Genomic DNA, 22,713 nt, shown 5'->3' on the forward strand with positions numbered 1-22,713 from the left:
AAATGCACTTATTTGCTCCTTTAGCCCTTAGAACCTGAAAACATACGAAAATAACTTAAAAGACTTAAAGAACTAAGAAATAACAACGTAAATGCACAAGAACAAGCCAACTAAGTTGCCTAAATATGCTCCTATCACATGGCTAGATCATCCACTAAAGCAGAATACCAATCTTTAGCTAACACTGTTGCTGCATTGACTTGGATTTGCAAATTGTTAGTTGATATTGGTCTTGTTCTTCCCTGTGCTCCCAAACTTTGGTGTGACAACATATCTGCTATATCTCTTGCTAAGAATCCCCTTTTTCATGCTCAAACCAAGAATGTGGAGATTGACTATCACTACGTTAGGGAGAAAGTCTTGGCCAATCCTATCACCATGAACTTTTTCTGTACATAGGATCAAACTGCAGATATTTTCACTAAAGCATTATCCAAGGATCGGTTCCTTCTTTTCGAGATAAAGTTTCTCTTCGGCTACCTCAGCTTAGTTTGAGGGGGGATATAATGATGCTGAGTAGTGTTGTTAGAGTTTGTTATGAGAAGTTTGTTATACCTTACTTAGTCAATAAGATAGGTAGTTATTCTATATGTAAATGATGGTATATATACCGAAGTGTAACATTATTCAATCAATACAATTCACAATTTAAGTTCTCTCTTTCTCTCTCTATCTTTCTTACTGAATCTCTCTCTAGATTCTAACAGTAGCCTCATATGTTACCTCGCATAGAGGTGCTTTCCATTGGGATGCTCTTGGTCCGGAGTTTTTATCTAATATTTTTGTTGAAGGTGTAGACGCTTCTATTAGAATTTAATAAGAGTTATCATTTGACAAAAAAAATAAATTTGCCACTGTTTAGAAACGGATATCTTCCACCCTTTTGAACGCGCGACTGCCTGTTACTGAGAGCAACAAATTCGGATCCACTGCAGACGTTACAATTAGGAATTACTTTGAAGATTTGAACTGTTAGAAATGTCAAAGGTGATGAAGCATCTGCATCCATCACTCTTCGTCAAGAACTATGGTATGGCGCTGCAGTACGAATGAGGGGGTTGTGGTTTTTTTCTTGCATTTGGATTGAATATAATGATCTCATATGCTTACGGAAAGCTTATTTGACATGCTTTTTGTTTTTCATGATATATTTAAGAATTATTATGCAATTCGACCTGATTTGTATATCTGGTTTGGTTTGTTATTGATCCCCAATTTCTGTTTTGTTCAGTTGTTTGGGGTTTTGATGTGTGGGTGTGCGTTGATGAACCTTATGCATGCATAGTTTCCCTAAACCTCCTAGCTATTGGGTTATTGTATTGAAGTAGGTTCATTGGACAATATGGCAAAATAGACATTCATTTATATTCGATTTATAGAACTTGCGAACCTAAGACTGTGGCATGTACCAAAGTAGTGTACTAACTAAACTTTTCGCTGTATAATTTCAGAAACAAAAGCGATGGAAACTATGCTTAGCTCGACACCAATTTGAACCACAATTGAGCTTTGTTGTATAATTTGGAACATTTAATAGGATAGATAATGACTCAAAAACCTAAGAAAGAAAGAAAAAGAAATTGTGTCGCCTCTTGCAATATAAGATTATACAAATAATGACAAAAATAAAAAAATAAAATAAAACCTAAATAAGAAAAAAAATAATGATCATATGTATTATAACGTAACTGGTATCAATATAATTAAAATCTTTTGACATTCATCCCATTAATGCATATATTTGAACACCCAAAAATAGACTAATGGTATAAAAGGCATTAAAAAAATATTGCAAATAACGAGCTTTAAAATTATGTTGACTCATCATTACACAAAAGTGTTGGGGAAAAACATTTAGAATACAAAATGTTGGAGAGACAACACAAGTAAACAAATTATTTGTATTAATTCACAAAATATTACAACACACAAACTCTTAAGGACACTTTTTAGAAGCTATGACACTCACTCTTTCTAGAGACACATTCTAGAACACTCACACTCCTACAAGATTACTCTTGCTTCTCACTCACTTCATTTCCTACTTGCTTGATTCTTACTTGCATTACACCATTACGTATTTATAGACTTGCCAAACCGACTTTCTAAGTCGGTGGAATGGACTTATTTCATCCTAGCATTGTTCTAGGCTTTTCTGCAATCAGCCCACCGACATGGGCTTTGCATGACAACCTCACAATTATACAATAGCTAGATCTTTCTAGCTAGTGATCCACCGACATATCCATGCAAGAAGTTTCTAGCATTTGCATGGATCAAACTTTTAGCCTATCATCATAGGCCAGATATCATCTTGGACCAAGGAAAGATTACACTTCAGCACAAACACCAATTAGACTGGTGTTATCTTCAACAAAAAGGAAACATTTTTTTGAGAGGCAAGGAAAATTTTCCAAATTTATCTTGACCCAATCAGATGATCATCTTTATTTCTCAAACTTAATTTCTCAGTCTGGCCACGTAAATTGCAACTCCAACCTCTTATATATGGCTTTCAATGGAGATATACAAGCTGTCCTATTACCCAATTATGAAACTAATGTTCGTGGCTAATCCCATATTTTCTTGTAGTGCGCATATGAGTTATAGGATAATGCTTGTGTCCCCACTTACTTTAACAAATCTTTACTTTTCGAACATTACAAACCTTTGCATTCTCTTCATTATTATATAAAAATTATATCTACAAAACATCATTCAATTTGAAGATTGCGTAGTAATCCATATACATAAGATAAGTGGTCAATCATTGCCAATTGGTTTTTAAACGACCCAACTCCAAAAATATAAACAGACCCGTTGAAATGCATTGTGAGATAGCCTAAAGAATTATATATGAATGTCCACAACATAGAAAGCACTATTGAGTAATAAGGAACATAAAAGGTTTTCGCCGAATGATTTTTTAGATCCCAACACAAATATATGTGATGACCTTCTCAAAAGAAATCATTAACATCATGTAACATGGATAAGTAACAAAATAACAAAATCAGAAGACATCTTTATTTCTCAACTTAATTTATTTCTCAATGTGGCCATGTAAACTGCAACTCCAACCTCTTATGCGCCTCGATGAAGAGATACAAGCCGTCCTGTTTTACACGCCAAGCGCACCAGTTTCTAGCACATCTAGTTGCATCTCTTTTAGCATCAAAGATGTCGAAATGACCCTTTACGCTACCCCATCTCATGTCACAAGATAACACAGGAGTAGTGTTAATGTTGATGGTCCAGCTGAAGTCTTGCAAATATAGGATCGAGTGAGTGCTCGGATCTACACCTGCAGCTTGACAATGAACATTCAGGTTGGTGTTTTGAGCCAAATCGTTAAAAACGGTCACCCGGTAATCAGCCATTGAGCTGCAGATGGACAGCGAGAGCAGAAGAAGGAAAAAGCCTGTCACGCCGTAATCAGCCATTGTGTCGGAGAACCCTATCTTGATAAAGATGCTTGATCAGATGGTTATTGAAATGATTCGATGCATAGTCCTCTTTAAATAAAGTAGCTTTGTGAAAGAAACCAATGAAGTGTGAACGTCCCTCATTAAGTGGAGGCCTTTGGACTTTCAAGGCTTCATTCATGCATTGGAATTTATTCATGCATTATGATTATATTCATGATACGGTCTGATGCTTGTGGTTATTGCGTGTTGGCCATTGTATTCATGCATGGCATTAATCTGTGCATTTGTACATGGTACTGGTGAGTGAATGGTTAAATTATCATACTCTGGAGGTTTCTACGTGTGGCTATAAAAGGATATGCTTTGGCAACATTATGGGAGGGCTCAGTTGGGATTTAGTTGAGTACAACGGTTACAAGAGATGACGTATCTCTTTGATGCGAGCTACAATAGTGGGTTTAGTCTTTGGGTTATTAGAGAGGGTATTTCCCTAAAGTGAGAGAGTGATCTTCATTAGTTGACAGAGTGTACAGGGGGTGTATCCTATTGAATATGGACTATGTAAAGTTTAGCTTTAAGTGTTTGGCTTTCCTTATCAAATATTATAATTAAATCATCGCACATTCTCAATCTAGCTTTACAATATACTCAGATTATGGGCTTGTTGTTGGAGTAAATGTTCAAGAAGTGGCACATTTCAACTCAAATGTTTGTTCATGCATGCACATTTCATATCTTTATTTGTGTTGCATTTTATCTAGTATGATTGTCTAGTTAGTTTTGCGCGCTGACTTCCAATTGTCTAGACACACAAACTAAGACAGCCCACATGGGCTGACTGACACTTTTTTTATTGTAGTCAGTTTTTGGCCATTGATCTGCCTAGATCTCTTTTGCAGCTGACAAGTGTCTTTGGGACAAGTTAGCTGATGGAAATTTTGATTTCCTTGGGTAGATTTGTTCCCTAGGAGGTTTTAGTTTGTTCTTTGGGGGGGGGGGGTGGTTTAGAACTTAGTTTTAGAGAGAGAGAGAGAGTTGCCTTAAAGGCTTGAAGCTTGCATCTCGTCCATTTATGAACCCAAACTGCCAAACCTTCTTCGTGCATTAAACATCCAATCATTGTCTATTAGGGTTGCATTGTTTTAAGGTTTTGCATTTAAGTCTTGGTCTAGTTTTAAATTTTAAATTCGGTTTTAGACCAAGCTTTTGGATTCAAGTTAGATTCTTCCTTCAATTGTTTGACTGGAAAATCTGACTGGTTATTTGAATCTAGATTTCATGTGCATATCATAAAATCATATCACATCATTGATCGTGTTGATCTTGGTGCCACAAGGTGATGAGCTCATGCGGAGCTGCCACTTTGTGAAGACCAAAGGAGTCCATCTTGTGTAAGGCAAGGTTGCACAAAGGTAAAGCTGCTCCCTAGATATGGATCTAGAAATTAAGCTTGTGTGGTCTCTGTATGAACTTTTGTTTACACTAATGGATTGGACTAAGTGGAGAGTTCTTGGTTTTTTAACCCAGAGGTGAGTTTTTTCGGCCAAAAATATCTTGTGTTCAAGTTATGTTTATTGTGTCACACATCCTATATACACATACATGGTACATATATCTATTGAACATTTAAATGGTATGTGCTCACTTGACACATTAATAACTTGCAACAATCTACAGCCTTGCTGAGTAGGATAGTTTTTTGAAAACTGAAATTGGTATTTGAATCTCAGATTTATCGACTAACAAATCTATCTTAGTTGACTAGCAGGCCTGACTAGTCAGTCCAACAGATTATGATTTTTATATACAGGATATTCCACTTGATACCAATTTCAGACTAATTTGGGTTTGGAGTGGTTTTTACATGTAAGGTCAAATTTTTTGTTATTGCAATGAAACTGGAAGCACTCGCCAACCACGTAAATTCTTGTTGTGTGCTCTTATTAACTCTACTTAGTGTCATGCATTGAAAGAATTTATCTCTTTCAATGGACTTGTTTGTCATGATGAGAGGGGTTAATTTTGACTTAGAACAAAATTGAATATTTTTGCTATAAATTGATAAGTGGTCAAGAAAATTGAATGGAAAAATGTTAATCTATGACTTCAAAGATTATTCTTTGTTGTTTGCGTAACTTTAGGCATTTTCGTAATATCCGGACAGTCCCTGCTTTCTTATATGTTTAAGATAATGTTAGGGAGACTAAAATTTTAAAATTTGAAATTAAGTTTGCAAATCAAATGTTGTGTCACCTATAGGAAATAAACACTTTAATTAACACTTAAAGTAATAATCTAATTCTCAATAATCACATCATTTGATTTGCGAATTTAGTTTAAAATTTTGGTCTTACTAGCATTGTCCATATATTTTTATTTATTGTACCGCAAATGTGAGGTGTGGATTCCGTTATGGACTATGTGGTTCCATTTTGATATTTTCCGCAAATATCAAGTTTTCCATATAAATACATGCCGGGTTGGCATGCATGTATATACATGTGATGTAGATGAGAACAACTCATGATCTTGGCGTGCGAATTAGACATGTACATGCATATGAAAGTTTGGTTATCATTGTATGTAGACATAATTAATAGGTAACGACTATAACCTGAAATGCTAATCAATTAATTAAGCAAACAAATATGAAGTTGAAACAAAGTAGCATTCTATTCAAACAATGAAAAAGCATTTGTTTTCTTATAAAAGCATATAGCTAGATTGCCCATATACTGAACCAAAGTATATACTGAGCAGCATTGGCAAAAATGAAGGGGTTCTTCTATTTCGTGCTCTTCCTTACTCTGGCATTTGGCCCGATTAGCTGCTATGGTTACATTCTTGGAAAAAAGCACTTTGTGCGTATCGTTAATAAGCTCGAGTGATGGGTGACTGTTAAAGGGTAGAGAATTAACTTGATGCAGGAGAAGCCAAGGGTTCTCGAGGAGACGAGAAATAGATGACCTGGAATTCGCTCAACCAAGGGCAACGGAGTTCGCTCAAGTCACTAATTGTAGATTTGCTCACATGACCAAGCCAAATGCTTGATTTTAGAAGGAGAAATCACTCTCTTCAAATGCACAAGGCAAATACAATTTTAATTCATTCCAGTCTCTCATTCAAGACTTTCTAGTACAATATTTATAAGCGTTTACAAATTAATTGACCTCAGGTTTCTATAACACCCTTACAACTTTCAAAATAACTTTACAAATTCCCAAATAATTAAAATACAAAACCTTTGTTATTCCAAAGCATATTAATGGTTTCAAATTGTTTTTTCAAGGCTTGCCTCTTGCATCACAACTAGACAAGCACTAGCATAACTAGAGAAGGAAACTAAGATAAAGAGCCAAGCTAAATACATAATTGAAACACAACTTACCAAAATACAAATTACTAAAATATAAATTCACTACTACAATATATGCTATCACTGGCGGAGGAAAAATCGATGAGAAATCAAATTTCTATCTGAAATTTGGCACAAATCCGACATAAAACAATGTAATGTCGCATTGGAATAGCAACACTATTGCTAGCGTCACGAAAGGGCTTCAGTGTCGGTTTGTGGGCTTAATCCGCCACTTACACAGCGTCGGTTTAAAGCGATAGTAAATTTAACGTCGGTTTAAAGCGACGTGCATGAGCAATTTAATTGTAAAATATACAACCTACTGTTGCTTTTAATCAACATTGTAATAAAATTAAATAAATAAAATATCCCTTAAACCGACGTTAGATAACAATTAAATAAATAAAATATGAAATCTAGTAATGGTCTTAACCGACACTATCTTTGTTAATAATAATATAAATAGATGGACAACTGCATGCAATTTCAAATAATTCCAACTAAAATAAATTATATAATCAAAATAATAAATTTCAAGATCTAAATAAACATTAATGAAAATAAATAACAAGAACAGTAGTGCCAAAACATACAAGTACTGTACATCTAACATTCCACATAAAATACAAAAAGTCATCCGTCGTAACAAATACTAAATCCGACATTACAAACATAACATAAAAAAACAAAAAGATAGAACGATTGAAGTGTCATATTTAGCCGACAAGAAAATGAACCAAATAAACTACCCAACCAAATCTACGCCTGAACGTCATCCAGATCCTTCTGCTTGAGAACCTTCTCCTTGAGATCCTCCTCCTTGAGATCCTCCATCTAATCCAAAAATCCTCAACAAGTCCACATCAAATCCAACACCCGCAAGCATTCCAGAAAACCCTTCATCTGGAACTTCAGGACAAAATGCACTAGGAGCAACCATCTCGAGTCGATATACTGGCATTTGATAAGGCGGCTATTGCATGTATGGCATGGGTGGCTGTTGCATGTATGTCTTGGGCTGTGTAGGCATCGGATACATAGGATATGGAGGTTGCTGATTATGGCCAGCATACAGATATGCAAGGGGAGGCTGACTTTGACCCGACTGTTGAGGAGGCTGACTCTAGCCTGACTGTTGGGTTCCCAGGCTATACGGTGGTTGTGGCTGAAATCTTTGAAAAAACCACGCAAACAACTGATTTTGCTTGTTCTCTAGGTCTAAAATCCGTTTATTATTATTTTGTCCCTTATTTTCAACTCATTATTTTGAGTCATCAGCAATGCCATTGAACTCTTAGATGATCTCTTGGAGGAAATTGATGTAGAAGATGAAGAAGATGCATAGGACACCATATCAGGAGTCACACCATGACCGTATCCTCTGACTTTATTATGCCTCTCAGGACCCATTGTATCAACATAAACTTGGGTCCTAAGATCTTCATTATCCTCCTTGCCCGACTCAATCAATGTTTGCAGATTGCTCTCCATTGTTGCCTTGCATTAAAATTTTTAAAAACAAAAATTCAATCGTAAAACAGAAAAATAAGCTATAGATAATAAAAATTAATAAAATGAAATACTAACACGAAAAAATCAATTACCCATGTACGCTCAGATGTTTCATCAATCCATGTTTTATCTTTTCGTGTATGACATTCACGAAAAAAGGTCACAGCATCTGCTTCTTTCCCATGCTTCTTCTGCTTTATCAAAAATAAAATTTCATACAAACAATTTTAAGCAAACCTCATACTAAAAATAAAATTTATAACTATAGATTATTTAAAATTAATCATTTCTTCAAAATGTACAATCCATACATATTCTTCCCGCACTCTTGCAAAGGATTTTGTACTAGTAGTATGGTTCATTGATTTCAATCCCCGATTTATCTTATTTTTTTTAGCAACCTCCTGAAAAAAAAAAAAAAAAAAAAAAAGGATTATATTAGGCAAATTTAAAGTTATAACGAAATAAATCATGTAAGGTTTACCCTTGTTTTGCCTCTATTCCAATATGCTTACAAATCATCCCACTGGGCAAGAATCACATCAGGAGGAGGCTGGCTGTGCATCTCTTCTGCTATTTTAGTATAATACTTTTTTTTTAACTTATTTCTAAACTCTTTGTGCGCATGCTCCACAATCTTAAGCGTCATATGACGAATCAAAGGCATTTTTACTATATCTGCATCTTCAAAAAAAATATTTCCCTACATCCATAAAAACAAAAAACAAAAAAAATCAAGCTAGTCAATTATTATTACAATCATTGACTTATTCTTCTATTTTCAACTAAAAATAAGAATACCTATACCTTTATTCTATTCCAGAAAGCTTCCTTATCTTCTTCCGTAACCTTACGCCAATCTTTCTCCAATGGGAGATTTCTATAGTCTCTAACCTCCGCTGCTACATGTTTTGAAAAAGCACTAGCATTATCACTAATGCATTTTCCGGATGAATCAAACGAACAAAGCTATTTCGTCCATTTAGGAATTGAGGGTCCACGCCTCCATTGAGATGTACCTTGTTAATACAAAAACACAATTAAAAACCAGGAAACAAATGTATATTTTCAGTTTAGGCATAATAATAGTTTAAACACACACAAAAAAATATTAATAATAATTCAAAAAAGAACCAGCATCACCCTCGTCCTCTTCCAAATGAAGTTCCTCAGAACGTTGATCTTCACGAGAATTATCCATAGCAAAATTTAATGGAAGGAGAAGGAATATGGCTGAAATGGGGGAAAGAGTAAGCTTGAAATGGGAGAAAGAGAGGGAAAAAAAACAAGAGAGAGAAGTGGAATCGGAAATGATGGGAAATAAAGGAGATTAAATATGGATAAAAACTTAGCGTCGAAATATGAACACGTTGCGTCGGTTAAAACCGATACAAAGTCTGACTCGACCTAGACACATGTAACCTGACATACTTTTGACTGAAAGCCTGACATACTTTTCAGTAAAAGATCATTGCGTCATTTAAAACCGACGTTAGTTTGCATAGCATCGAAATAAGGTCCTAGTGCGTCGGTTAAAACCGACGTTAGTTTGCATAGCGTCGAAATAAGAACAAGTTTGCGTCACCTAAAACCGACACTATATCTGACTCGACCCATCAAAACATAGCTTGATGCGAATTATATAAGCACACAAATTAAAACCCTCTTTTGACAATTGTAGTATATGTATAAGTAGGGATCGTTCTAAACCGGGGATTAGGAGGGGTTGCTAAAACACTTAAAAACTGACTCAAAAACGTAAAACAAAGGTTAAAACACTAAACTAGACTCAAAGAATGCAAAACTAAACACTAGAACACTAAAACAAACCAAAAGACTCAAAACAGCAACAAAACACTCAAAACTGCCTTAAAAACACAATCTGGGCAGTTTTGAACACCTAACACTAATTTGGACGAAAATACAATTAGTTTTGACTCAAAAGACTCTAAAACACACTTTTGGACAGATTTGGAACAAGTAAGAAAAGGGGATTTGTTTTTGGACGAATTTAAAAGAAAACAAGTAACTTAAAACTTAAAACAGATTTTTGGACGAATTTGAGTAAAACCAATGGATGATGAACTAGCCAAGGGATACTTCTCCACATGTGATACATTCAAACATAAGTTGATTTCCAGTTGCTTTTCGATAAACCATGAACCTCAACACCCCAGATTAACCGTGACATCACTAATTAACCCTCAGATTTCCCTTAAGTTATTGGATTGGATGACATCATACGACAACCCAAAGCATTCTTCAAAAGTCCCCTACATGACATCATAATAGAGATACAATCAAAGATCATTACGTTCAATGGAAATCATAAGTATTGACAAAGCACTTGTAACTATGACATCATGATACGCATGCTAGGAATTTACTTAACATGATTGTGAAAACAACCTTAACTACTTGTGAATATAAGGTTGAAACGATTATGTGAAACTCCCTTATATTCTAGCACCAAATTCAAGCATGCAAATTAAGTAGGCCTCCCTAATCAACATATAAGAATAAGTTATCCATCAAACAGTTAAGTAAATTGCATTCACAATTTATGAAATCACAACTGGAATTGATCAACTCATATTATAAATGTAATCATGGCTTTAAAGCATCCCTAGGCTAAAACGAGTTTAGCCTCTTATGTTCATAACAAAACAAAGGAAATTAGAATTAAACATTGAAAACAAAAGATAGATTACACCTAGAAACGTTCCAACACTCCAACTCGAATGCATAAACGTCCAAGGCCTCGTCTTCTTTCTCCTCTTCTTAGCTAGGTCACGGCACAAGTGCTAAGGTGGTTTTATGGATGAGTTTCTGGGTTTAATTTGGGTTTATGGAGGTATGGTGGTGCGGCAAGGCTTAATGGTGGTGTAGGGTGGTTTGGACGAAGGTTTGAAAGTCTAGGGATGGTGGAAATTTGGATGGAAAGCTGCGGCAAGGCTGGATGTTTATAGTGAATGAAAACAGGTTGTGTGGAAGGGGGGATTAGATCCATAAGGTTGTGGCACAAGGGTATTTATAAGGAAGAAAAGACCTAAAGGCTTTATTACTTAGTTTAGGAAAGGAATTAATTCTAAATCTTTGAAGAATAGGAAACACAAAGTCAGAAATTGAAAGGAATAGGAATGTGACTTGCGGCAAAGGTTAGAGAGAAAGGGAATGTCTTTTATTTCTGAATTTAAGCAAGGACTTATGAATATAAAAAGGTATGTGAGTTATGGCTGAGATTGGTATGAAAAAGGAAGGTGTTTAAGTAGTTAGAATAGGAAACAAAGCCCTTCCTTGCACGGCAAGGAAGGGAAACATAAGGGGACACACGGCATGGCTTAAGGTTGCAAGTTTTGTGACCTAGAATAGGTAGGATCCTTTGATATGCTGAAATATGGAGTCCTTAAGGATTAGGAAAGATTAAACCAAAATAGGAAACCTTGGCTTAACTTTCCTACTTCAAGTAGGAAACCTTCTTTGACTAGGATTCCTCATTTGATTAGGAATCCTCTTGTGATTAGGAATCCTCTTGTGATTAGGAATCCTCAATTTCGTCCATTCCTTTTGCTCCAAACATAAGCTATCCATTCCAAGTCCAATTTTGCTCCAAAATGCTCCAAAATGCATCTTTTTGCTTCCTTAGCCATATGAACCTAAAAACACACGAAAATGGCTTAAACTACTAAAACAACTATGAATTAATAATATAAATGCATGAAAACAAGCTAAGTAAGTCGCCTAAATATGCTCCTATCATAGCCTGACATACTTTTGACTAAAAGGTCAGTAGCGTCAAAATAAGGTCACATTGCGTCGATTAAAACCGACGTTAGCCTGACAGATTTTTATAGCGTCGAAATAAGAACAAGTTTGTGTGAAATAAGAATAAGTTTGTGTCAAAATAAGAACAAATTTGCGTCGAAATAAGAACAAATTTGTGTAGTGTCTCTAACAGAAAGACCACCGTAGCAAGCAGTCTCGAAATTGGATAAGTTTGCGTTGGTTAAAACCAAAGTAAGCCTGACATGACAGTGACTGACAAAGGTCCTCCAATCCATCTCCCCGTGCAAAAAAAAGGGGGAAAATTCCCGCCCAACATAAAAAAAAAGTTTTAACTTAAAAAAAAAAAAAGGGAACAAGGATAAAAACAAAAACAAAAAAAAATAAAAAAGTTTAACCCAAAATTAAAAAATAATCAGTTATGTTATCTGATATAATATTTTGATAAATAAATTTATTAAGTTGGATTAATTTTTTTTGCACTGTAATTGTTATTTTGATAATTTTTTGTTGTTATTTACTAGAATGGATTAGATGAACATAATTTGAGTTGTTATGAGAAAATGGAATGAATAATATTTATAAGCATTTATGTTAAATTAACAATATTAAATATAACATAAACTTATAATATTTAGTAATATAAGAATATATTATGTTAAATTAATTTTTTTGCACTCTAATTGTTATTTTAATTTGTTGTTATTTTGATAACTTTTAGTTGTTATTTACTGGTATGGAGTAGATGAGCATAATCTGAATTGTTATGAGAACGGAATGAATAATATTTATAAGCATTTATGTTAAATTAACAATATTAAATATAACCTACACTTATAATATTTAGGAATATAAGAATATATTATGTTAAATTAATTTTTTTTGCACTCTAATTGTTATTTTAATTTGTTGTTATTTTGATAACTTTGATAACTTTTGGTTGTTATTTACTAGAATGGATTAGATGAGCATTTCTCAAAAGTTTAAACCTTGCTAATGTAACTCAAAGCTTGCATTTTATTCCTTTTACAAAATCTTCAATTTTCATTGATCATCATGACATAAAATCTAGTGTAAATATTTTAAATTGAAGATCGAATTCATTCATTGTATTCATATAGGTTCAAGGAGTGTAGCTGTAAAAAATCATCAAAATCGGACTTAAAATAACCATTAAATTGTCATTTTTCGTTGATAACCGTCGAAAATTTTTGTCCCGTTACTTGATCTCAGAATGTTTGTTTTTTGCAATTTTTGGCATATATGATCTCGATTTATATACAAACATGTTTGACGGTTGGATCATTGAAATTAGTTTCGTAGAATGCTTATCCCATCAAAACGATAAATTCACTAACACTTAAGAGTTTATTCATACTTTCATCAAGTATAACATAAGATTTTGTGGTATCCACTAGTGTAAATATTTTAAATTGAAGATCGAATTCATTCATTGTATTCATATAGGTTCAACGAGTGTAGCTGTAAAAAATCATCAAAATCGGACTTAAAATAACTGTTCAATAGTCATTTTTCGTTGATAACCGTCGAAATTTTTGTCAAGTTACTTGATCTCAGAATGTTTATTTTTTGCAATTTTTGGCGTATACGATCTCGAATTACATACAAACATGTTTGACGGTTGGATCGTTGAAATTAGTTTCGTAGAATGTGTATCCCATCAAAACAATAGATTCAGTAACACTTCAGAGTTTATTCATACTTTCATTAAGTATAACGTAAGATTTTGTGGTATCCACTAGTATAAATATTTTAAATTGAAGATCGAATCCATTCATTGTATTCATATAGGGTCAATGAGTGTAGCTATAAAAAATCATCAAAATCGGACTTAAAATAGCCGTTAAATCGTCATTTTTCGTTGATAACCGTTGAATTTTTTGTCAAGTTACTTCATCCCAGAATGTTTGTTTTTTGCAATTTTTGGCGTATACGATCTTGAATTATATACAAACATATTTGACGGTTGGATCGTTGAAATTAGTTTCATAGAATGCGTATCCCATCAAAACGATAGATTCACTAACACTCAAAGAGTTTATTCATACTTTCATTAAGTATAACGTAAGATCCACTAGTATAAATATTTTAAATTGAAGATCAAATTCATTCATTGTATTCATATAGGGTCAAGGAGTGTAGCTATTAAAAATCATCAAAATCGGACTTAAAATAACCGTTAAATCGTCATTTTTCGTTGATAACCGTCGAAATTTTTTGTCATGTTACTTCATCCCACAATGTTTTTTTTTTGCAAATTTTGGCGTATACAATCTCGAATTATATACAAACATGTTCGACGGTTGGATCATTGAAATTAGTTTCGTAGAATGCGTATCCCATCAAAACGATAGATTCACTAACACTTAAGAGTTTATTCATACTTTCATTAAGTATAACGTAAGATTTATTTTAAATTGAAGATCGAATTCATTCATTGTATTCATATAGGGTCAAGGAGTGTAGCTATAAAAAATCATCAAAATCGGACTTAAAATAGCCATTAAATCGTCATTTTTCGTTATAACCGTCAAAATTTTTTGTCAAGTTACTTCATCCCAGAATGTTTGTTTTTTGCAATTTTTGGCGTATATGATCTTGAATTATATACAAACATGTTTGACGGTTGGATCGTTGAAATTAGTTTCGTAGAATGTGTATCCCATCAAAACGATAGATTCACTAACACTTAAGAGTATATTCATACTTTCATTAAGTATAACGTAAGAATCCACTAGTATAAATATTTTAAATTGAAGATCGAATTCATTCATTGTATTCATATAGGGTCAAGGAGTGTAGCTATAAAAAATCATTAAAATCGGACTTAAGATAACCGTTAAATCGTCATTTTTCGTTGATAACCATCTAAATTTTTTGTCCCGTTACTTGATCTCAGAATGTTTGTTTTTTGCGATTTTTTTCGTATACGATCTCGAATGATATACAAATATGTTTGACGGTTGGATTGTTGAAATTAGTTTCGTATAATTCATATAATAATTATATATATAATTATTATAGTTTTTAGGGGTATAAAACTGTTAAATTAATATATAATTATTATTATTAGGGGTATAAAACTGCAAATAATAAAAAATAATCGTCCTTATTTCGCATTAATACATATGATTCAGAATAGGTTTTTACCTTGCGTCGAAATAGGCTAACATTGCGTCGCATAAAACCGACGTAAGGTTAACATTGCGTCGAAATAGGCTAAGGTTGCATCGGTTAAAACCGACGCCAAGTGTGACACAGATGACATATGCGGTCGGTTAAAAGTGACAGGAAACAAGCAAAAAAAAAAAAAAAAAAAAAAAAAAAAAAATAGAAATATAATTTTATGATACGATATCATAACATACAAAATGAAACAGAGTCTAATTAATACAAAAAAATAATTAATATATTTATTCCCTGTCATCATCTATTAGCTCATCGTCGGCATTGGCATGATTAACGAACCCGGTAGGCAACGCTAATGATTCAAGAAAGGGAGTCTCTTCCACACCAACCTTTGTATGGAAATTTTCATTATCAAGAATTCAATCATCCAAGTTCGGCATGGCATAATCATCAATAGCATCACTATCCTCTAATACGTCAAATAAATCTCTTGGCTGAGTTCGAACAACTACGTGCCAATCTTTTTCAATTGTGTCTTCCCAGTAAAATGCCTGTAATGCTTATGATGCTAGTATGAAAGGATCCTCTTTAAATCCCAATTGATTGAAATTCACCATAGTAAATCCATATTGATCAGTCTTCATTCCTCGTGGACTTTCACTATTAACCCATTTGCACTTAAATAACATCACAGCTCGACCTCTATCTCCTGCTTCAGTAGGACCACAATATTTAACCTCGAACATATCTATAACTCTGCCATAACAATTCACTTGCCCAATTGCTCCATGAACATTTGCAGGTACAAAGACATCACAATTTTGATTCTTATGCTTATCATCCACAAATTTTATACGAAATCTAAATCCATGAACAATGTGACTTTTGTATCTATTCACAACCCTACTAGGATAATTAGCTAGCCAATGCAAGTCTTGAGATATCAATGTGTCATTAGCATCATATCTTGAATTCATCTGTAATAAGTATGAAGATAAAAATTGACAAAATAACTATAAACATGTTATAATTAAAATGCAAAACAATAAATAAATAATATGATTGTTATATCAACTCACATGTTGCTTGAACCATTTTGGAAATTCTTTCTTGCTTAGCTCCTTAATTTGTTGCATAGTTAACCTTTCTCGACGATGTTCAATGTTTGAGAATGTTTACAAAGTGAAGTGAGTTTCAGCATGTTTGGTTGGCATGAGATGCAAAGTATATGTCATCTCAAATTATGTTCTTTGGGACCTAGTGATGCTTTTTTTTTTCTCTCCAGAACAAGATTGGCAACAACCGCCTTAGTAACTGCACCTGTCAATCCTACTTGTTGATGGAATGAAGTGTGTCTCGATGGGTTTAGGGTTAGCTACCATGGGTGCATCTCCAGGGTAAGTTTAAGGCCATATTGTTGTATATCAGCTTTTCCTTCATTTAAGGGAAGTGACTGATTAGTGTAAAGTTGATAAAGCTTTTCCTTGATCTAAGGAAGATAACTGATTAGGTTAAGTAGGTGAGCTCTAGTTGACTGTGATAGACAACCTTCTTTTCTTCCTCCTAGTTAGCTACTTACAGCAGTTAACTACTTGAACATCTCCTCTCTCTCATCCCTCATATATACCCTGTCACTTGTACATTTGAATATATGAAAATACATTGAAACTCAATGCTAGAAAATCTACATGGTATCAGAGCAGGTTCTTCTGTAACTTGTCTCTACCATTCTTGCTACTGCGTTATCTCTTTCAAACTTTGGGTCATGGCTAAAGAATGCTCAGTAAATCACGATAAGGAAACTCAGCATAGCATCTCCCCAAATTTCTCAGACGTTGAGGTTAACACCAATCAACGTCTGTGTTCAGTTCTCTTGAACGAGTTCAATTATCTTCCTTGGTCCCGAGCTGTTTCACTTGCTCTCGGAGGCAAAAGAAAATTAGGGTTTGTTAATGGAAGCATGGAAGCTCCAAATAGCTCTTCGTCTACATACGGTGCATGGCTTTGCAAGGATCATCTTGTCATGTCTTTACTCCTCAACACCATGGAGAAACATGTTGCTGAGATTTTCAACTATTACCATTCGTCACTTGACCTTTGGAAAACCTTGCAAGATATGTATGGAAATCAAAATAATTATGCACGAGTGTTTCAACTTAAGAAGGACATTGTCAATGCCCAACAAGATGGGAAAACGTTTGTTCAACACCTTGGGAGCCTCAAGGCCATGTGGAATGAGCTGGATGTATATCTTCCTCATACCATAGACCCTACCATTCTCCTGAAACGAGCTGAGGAAGACAGAATCTATCAGCTGTTAGGGAGTTTAAACTTAGAATACAAGGACCTAAGGAGTCACATCTTGATGAGTTAAGAACTGCCCACCTTCAACAATGTTTGTGCAACTATTCAGCGAGAAGAAGCAAGGAAGAAAGTGATGAATGCTGAGCATAACTCGAGATTAACTGAGACTAATGCATATGCCTCAAATTACAAGAACTTAGAAGCAAAAGTGTACAAGGGTAGAAATACACAACTAAAATGCAAATATTTCAATGGTGTTGGCCATATGGAAGACAAATGTCGGGAACTTTATCCTGAACTCAAGCCTAAGTTTAGCAAAGATAGAAAGATAATACCAAGGTCCTCATAACAATTTCACCCTCACCCCAAGGCTCAACTTGCTAATGCTCACTTTCCTAATGTCTCGCAAGGATCCATGGAGTTCACTACCAATCCATTGTCACTCATCAATGAATTTGTAACCTACCTTCAAAGTAAGGGACACAGAGGAGGTTCACAAGCTCAAGGCAAGGATGAGGGCAGTCATACAGCTATGTTAGGATAGTTTGCTAGCTTTCTTGCTAGAAATGAGATAATACCACATGAGGATGCACCGAATATACTCAAAGCCTTCATTACTACTCTATTAACTAGTACTGAAAATGATTGTTAGATAATAGATTCAGGCACCATAGATCATATGACAAACAAAGTCACAAACTTACATCATTTTAAACGTTTTTCAAGTCCTTCACATGTTTCAGTTGCAAATGGAAAAAATGTCTTAGTTTTGGGCAAAGGAGAAATAAACTTACTCTCACACAAAACACCTTACACTGTCCTATATATACCAACCTTTCCTTTCCAACTTCTGTCAATTGGAAAAATCATAAATTCCCTAAACTACCGTGAAATTTTCTCACTAGATAAAGTGATTTTTCAGGATGTTCTCACCATGAAGATGATTGGTGAAGGGGTCTTCATAAATGGACTTTACTACCTGTGCAAGGATGCCTGTTTTCCTTAGGTTTTTCAAGCTCGATCGAAGTCCATAGATGAAAACCAACTTTGGCATAAGAGATTAGCTCGCCCCTTAGACATTGTTTTGTCTAAATTGTTTCCCTTCTTTTGTAAATCTCATCTTACTTGTGATACTTGTCAATTTTTTAAGTTTACTAGACTACCTTTTGGTAATTCGATGTCTAGGACTAGTAAACCTTTTGAAATGGTACACATTGATGTATGGGGACCAGCAACTGAATCAATGGAAGGATTTAAGTATTTTGTTTTATTTGTTGATGACTTCTCTCGAATGAGTTTTTTATACCTTATGAAATCAAAGAGTGAAGTCCCAAACATTTTCAAAGATTTTCATATGCATGTTAAAACTCAATTTCAGTCCAACATTAAAGTTTTAAGATCAGACAATGGCATTGAATTTCTATCCAACAACATGCTTCAATACATAAGTTCTCAATGCATATACATTAAACCAATTGTGTAGGAACTCTCCAACAAAATGGTGTTGCCGAGAGAAAGAATAGGGACCTCTTGGAGAAAACTCGTGCTTTCATGCTTCACTTGCATGTTCCCAAGAAGTTTTGGTCGTTTGCTATTCTCACAGCCACTTATCTCATCAATCAACTCCTAAGTAGTGCGCTAGAGTACAAATCACCTTATGAAACACTCAAAGGTAGAAAAATTGATTTGACACACCTTAAGGTATTTGGATGTGTTTGCTTTGTTAACATTCAAGCCTTGAATCGTGAAAAATTAGATGCCAGGGTTACCAAGTGTGTGTTTATGGGGTACTCTTCCACTCAAAAATGATATAAGTGCTTCAATCCAGTCACTAAGAAGTGCATTGTGTTAAGAGATGTGAAGTTCAAAGAGGACTATCCTTATTTCACTTCCAAAGGCACTACTACAAATCAAGGGGAGGAATTGTTTGAATTATTACCACTCCTTCAGAACTTTGATCATCCAGTGTTGGAAGACAAACTAGTCTCTGTGAGTTCAGATAGAGAATAAGTGCAAACTGACTCAATCACTACTAGTCCAATTACCGCCAGTGAAAGGGACAATGAGTCCCATTCTGATCACTCTCAACCTTTTATAGAGTTTCAAGTGATTAAAAGAAACCCTCTTTGAACCAGGAAACCTCCAACTAGGTTGTGAGATTATGTTACTTATGCCTCATGGCATCCTATCACCGAAAGCATAAGTTTTTGTGATTTCTCTGCATCTCATGCTGCATTTCTCAGTGAAATTGATAAATATTGTGAACCTAGGAGTTTCCAAGAAGCATCACTTCTCCCACAATGGAATCAAGCCATGATAGATGAGTTTCATGCACTGGAAGAAAACAACACTTGGAGCTTAGTTCAACTATCAACAGGAAAAAGGGTTGTTGGAAGTCGTTGGATTTATAAGATAAAATTTAAGTCCGATGGTTGTTTTGAGAGACACAAGGCTAGCCTTGTGGCTCGAGGTTTCACCCAAACCTTTGGGGTAGATTATAAAGAAACATTTGCTCTTGTGGCCAAGATAAATTCAATGAGAGTTTTACTCTCAATGGCTGTTAATTCTGGGTGGTCCCTCTATCAAATGGATGTGAAGAATGCCTTTCTTCACGGAAAGTTGCAAGAAGAAGTGTATATGTAGCCTCCTCTAGGCTATAATGGTCTTAAAGGCAATGTGGTGTGTAAATTGCACAAGGCAATATATATATATTAAAACAATCCCCAATAGCCTAGTATGCCAAGCTCAGTTCGTACTAGAGAAGGCTGGATTTGTTCAAAGTAATGTTGATTCCTCATTATTTGTAAGAACTGGACCGATGGGAAGTTAATGGTTCTCATCTACGTGGATGATCTCATCATCACAGGGGATAATGTTGTTGAAATTGAGCCACTGAAACGTTCACTACATCAAACATTTGCTATTAAAGATCTAGGGCAGCTCAAGTATTTTTTGGGCATTGAAATGGCAACTTCTTCAAAGGGGTTGTTTCTACATCAACGTAAATATGTACTGGATCCTCTTCAAGGAGCAAACATGCTTGACTGCAAACCTGCCATCACTCCCGTGGATTGTAAACTGTGACTCAACATAGAGCGAGAAGCCATGCATGATGTGACTTATTATCAGCGGTTGGTTGGGAAGCTTATTTATCTCACCATCACTCGCCCAGATATCACATATGCAATGAGCTTGGCAATTCAATTTATGCATTATCTCACTGTTGATCACCTTCACATTGTTAAGAGAATCCTACGCTATCTCAAGGGCTTAATAGGGCAAGGAATCATCATGCACAACAATAAGTCTGCTACCATTAGTGGCTACACGGATGCAAATTAGGTAGGGAATGCACTTGATAGAAAATCTACCACAGGGTATTGTACATTTGTGGGTGGAAATCTTGTCACTTGGAAGAGCAAGAAGCAATAAATCATTGCTCGCTCCAGTGCAGAGATTGAATATCGAGCCATGGCAGCCACTGCCTGTGAACTCAGCTCTGCATATTTAACTTTCCTGCTGCTTGAGTGGTGTGGTATAATCGCCTATCCTACGCTATATTGTTTCAATGAGAGTGATGCAACATAATTACCTTCCTCATTAATTATGTAAATGTCGAGCCTGAAGTTTTGAGTGCTTGACATTTTGGCCTGAAGATCAAAATGAAAAATCTGTAAGAACCAGAAGTTCTAACACTACATTCCTCCAGAATACATATTATTGCAAGTTCTTATACATCGCATTTTTCTTTTAGAAAAAGAAAATGGCGAACTTGGCAAAGCTTGATTTTGTTGCCCTGGATATTACTGGGAATAACTACTTTACCTGGGTAGTGGATACGAAGATCCATCTGGAGGTAGGAAATCTTGGAGAAACCATCAAGGAAAGAAAGAGTGCGTCATCTCAAGATCGGGCCCAGACCATGATCTTTATCCATCGCCACCTTAATGAAAGACTAAAGAGCGAGTACCTAATGGTTGAAGATCTATTAGCCCTCTGGAAAATAGATACAATCACCAGAAAACGGTGATTCTTCCAAGGGCTCATTATGAGTAGACATACCTGAGGATCCAGGATTTCAAGTCAGTTACTGAGCACAACTCTGCAATGTTCAAAATTAGCTCCTGGATGAAGCTTTGTGGGGAGACCATTACTAAGGAAGATATGCTGGAAAAGACTTTTAACCTTTCATGTCTCCAATGTGCTCATACAATAGTAGTATAGAGAGCGAGGCTTTACTTAGTACAACTAGTTGATATCGGTGCTTCTTGTGGCTGAACAAAACAATAAGCTCCTAATAAAAACCATCAATCCCGACCTACTGGATCGGCACCATTCCCAAAAGTGAATGTTGCTTCCCTTGAAATGAACACTGCATCCTCTCGTGGCAATAATTACAAACGAGGATATGCTCACATGTGAGACCGGTGGAACGGGAAATGCAAGAATCATGGTGTCCAGTCTTACAACAAAAGTCCAAGGCATAATTCGAGCCCGAACTTCAAAAATGTAAATCGCCATATGGGTAAGGCTTATATGAATAACACTCATAGAAATCCTGAAGGAGTCTGCCATAGGTGTGGTGGCAGTGGGCACTAGGCGCCTACCTATCATACTCTAAAACATCTAGTGGACCTGTATCAAGCATCCCTCAAGGAGAAGGGTGTCAAAACCAATTTCCTTAACCAAGCTTAATCAATGAATATATCTGATCCAGTGTTCGATTTATGAGTGCAATTGAACATAACCCACCTGTATGTCTCAGACTTCATTGTGGAAAGAGGAAATGAAGTGCATCGGTTTGATTGAATCATTTCTGTTTGATGTACTCTTATTATCTGAGCTTGTAGTTTAAAGCTCACATTTCAATTCAATAAAAGTGGCATTTCAATTTCCTTTTATTAAGAATAAATTGCTTTTAACTATGATTACCTTACTTAGAACAAGAGTAATGGCTGGGATATTTGTCTTGCAGATAGTGCAACCACGCATACAATACTTTAAGATCGAAAATATTTCTCAAGCTTGAAGCTTACAAAAGTAAAAGTATCAACAATATCAAGCCAATCAGTTGTAATTGAAGGCTCAAGAAAAGCTCAGATCGTGTTGCCAAATGGAACAATATTGTCCATACAAAATGCATTGTATGCTACTTAATCTACTCGAAATTTGTTGAGT

General features: G+C 35.1%; 1 protein-coding gene and 1 pseudogene across 1 annotated transcript; one reads left to right on the top strand and one right to left on the bottom strand.

Moving 5' to 3' along the window:
* Positions 1 to 3,050: 3,050 nt before the first annotated feature.
* Positions 3,051 to 3,443, bottom strand: LOC148690057 (S-protein homolog 18-like). Its single transcript, XM_088687170.1, has one exon. The coding sequence runs from the start codon at positions 3,441 to 3,443 to the stop codon at positions 3,051 to 3,053; it is 393 nt and encodes a 130-aa protein (XP_088543296.1).
* Positions 3,444 to 16,996: 13,553 nt separating this feature from the next.
* LOC148690058 (uncharacterized) lies at positions 16,997 to 18,541 on the top strand (annotated as a pseudogene).
* The last annotated feature ends 4,172 nt before the right edge of the window (positions 18,542 to 22,713 follow it).

The sequence above is a fragment of the Pyrus communis genome, chromosome 16, assembly GCF_041283825.1.
Source record: "Pyrus communis isolate YQ-2024b chromosome 16, ASM4128382v1, whole genome shotgun sequence".
Taxonomy (NCBI): domain Eukaryota; kingdom Viridiplantae; phylum Streptophyta; class Magnoliopsida; order Rosales; family Rosaceae; genus Pyrus; species Pyrus communis.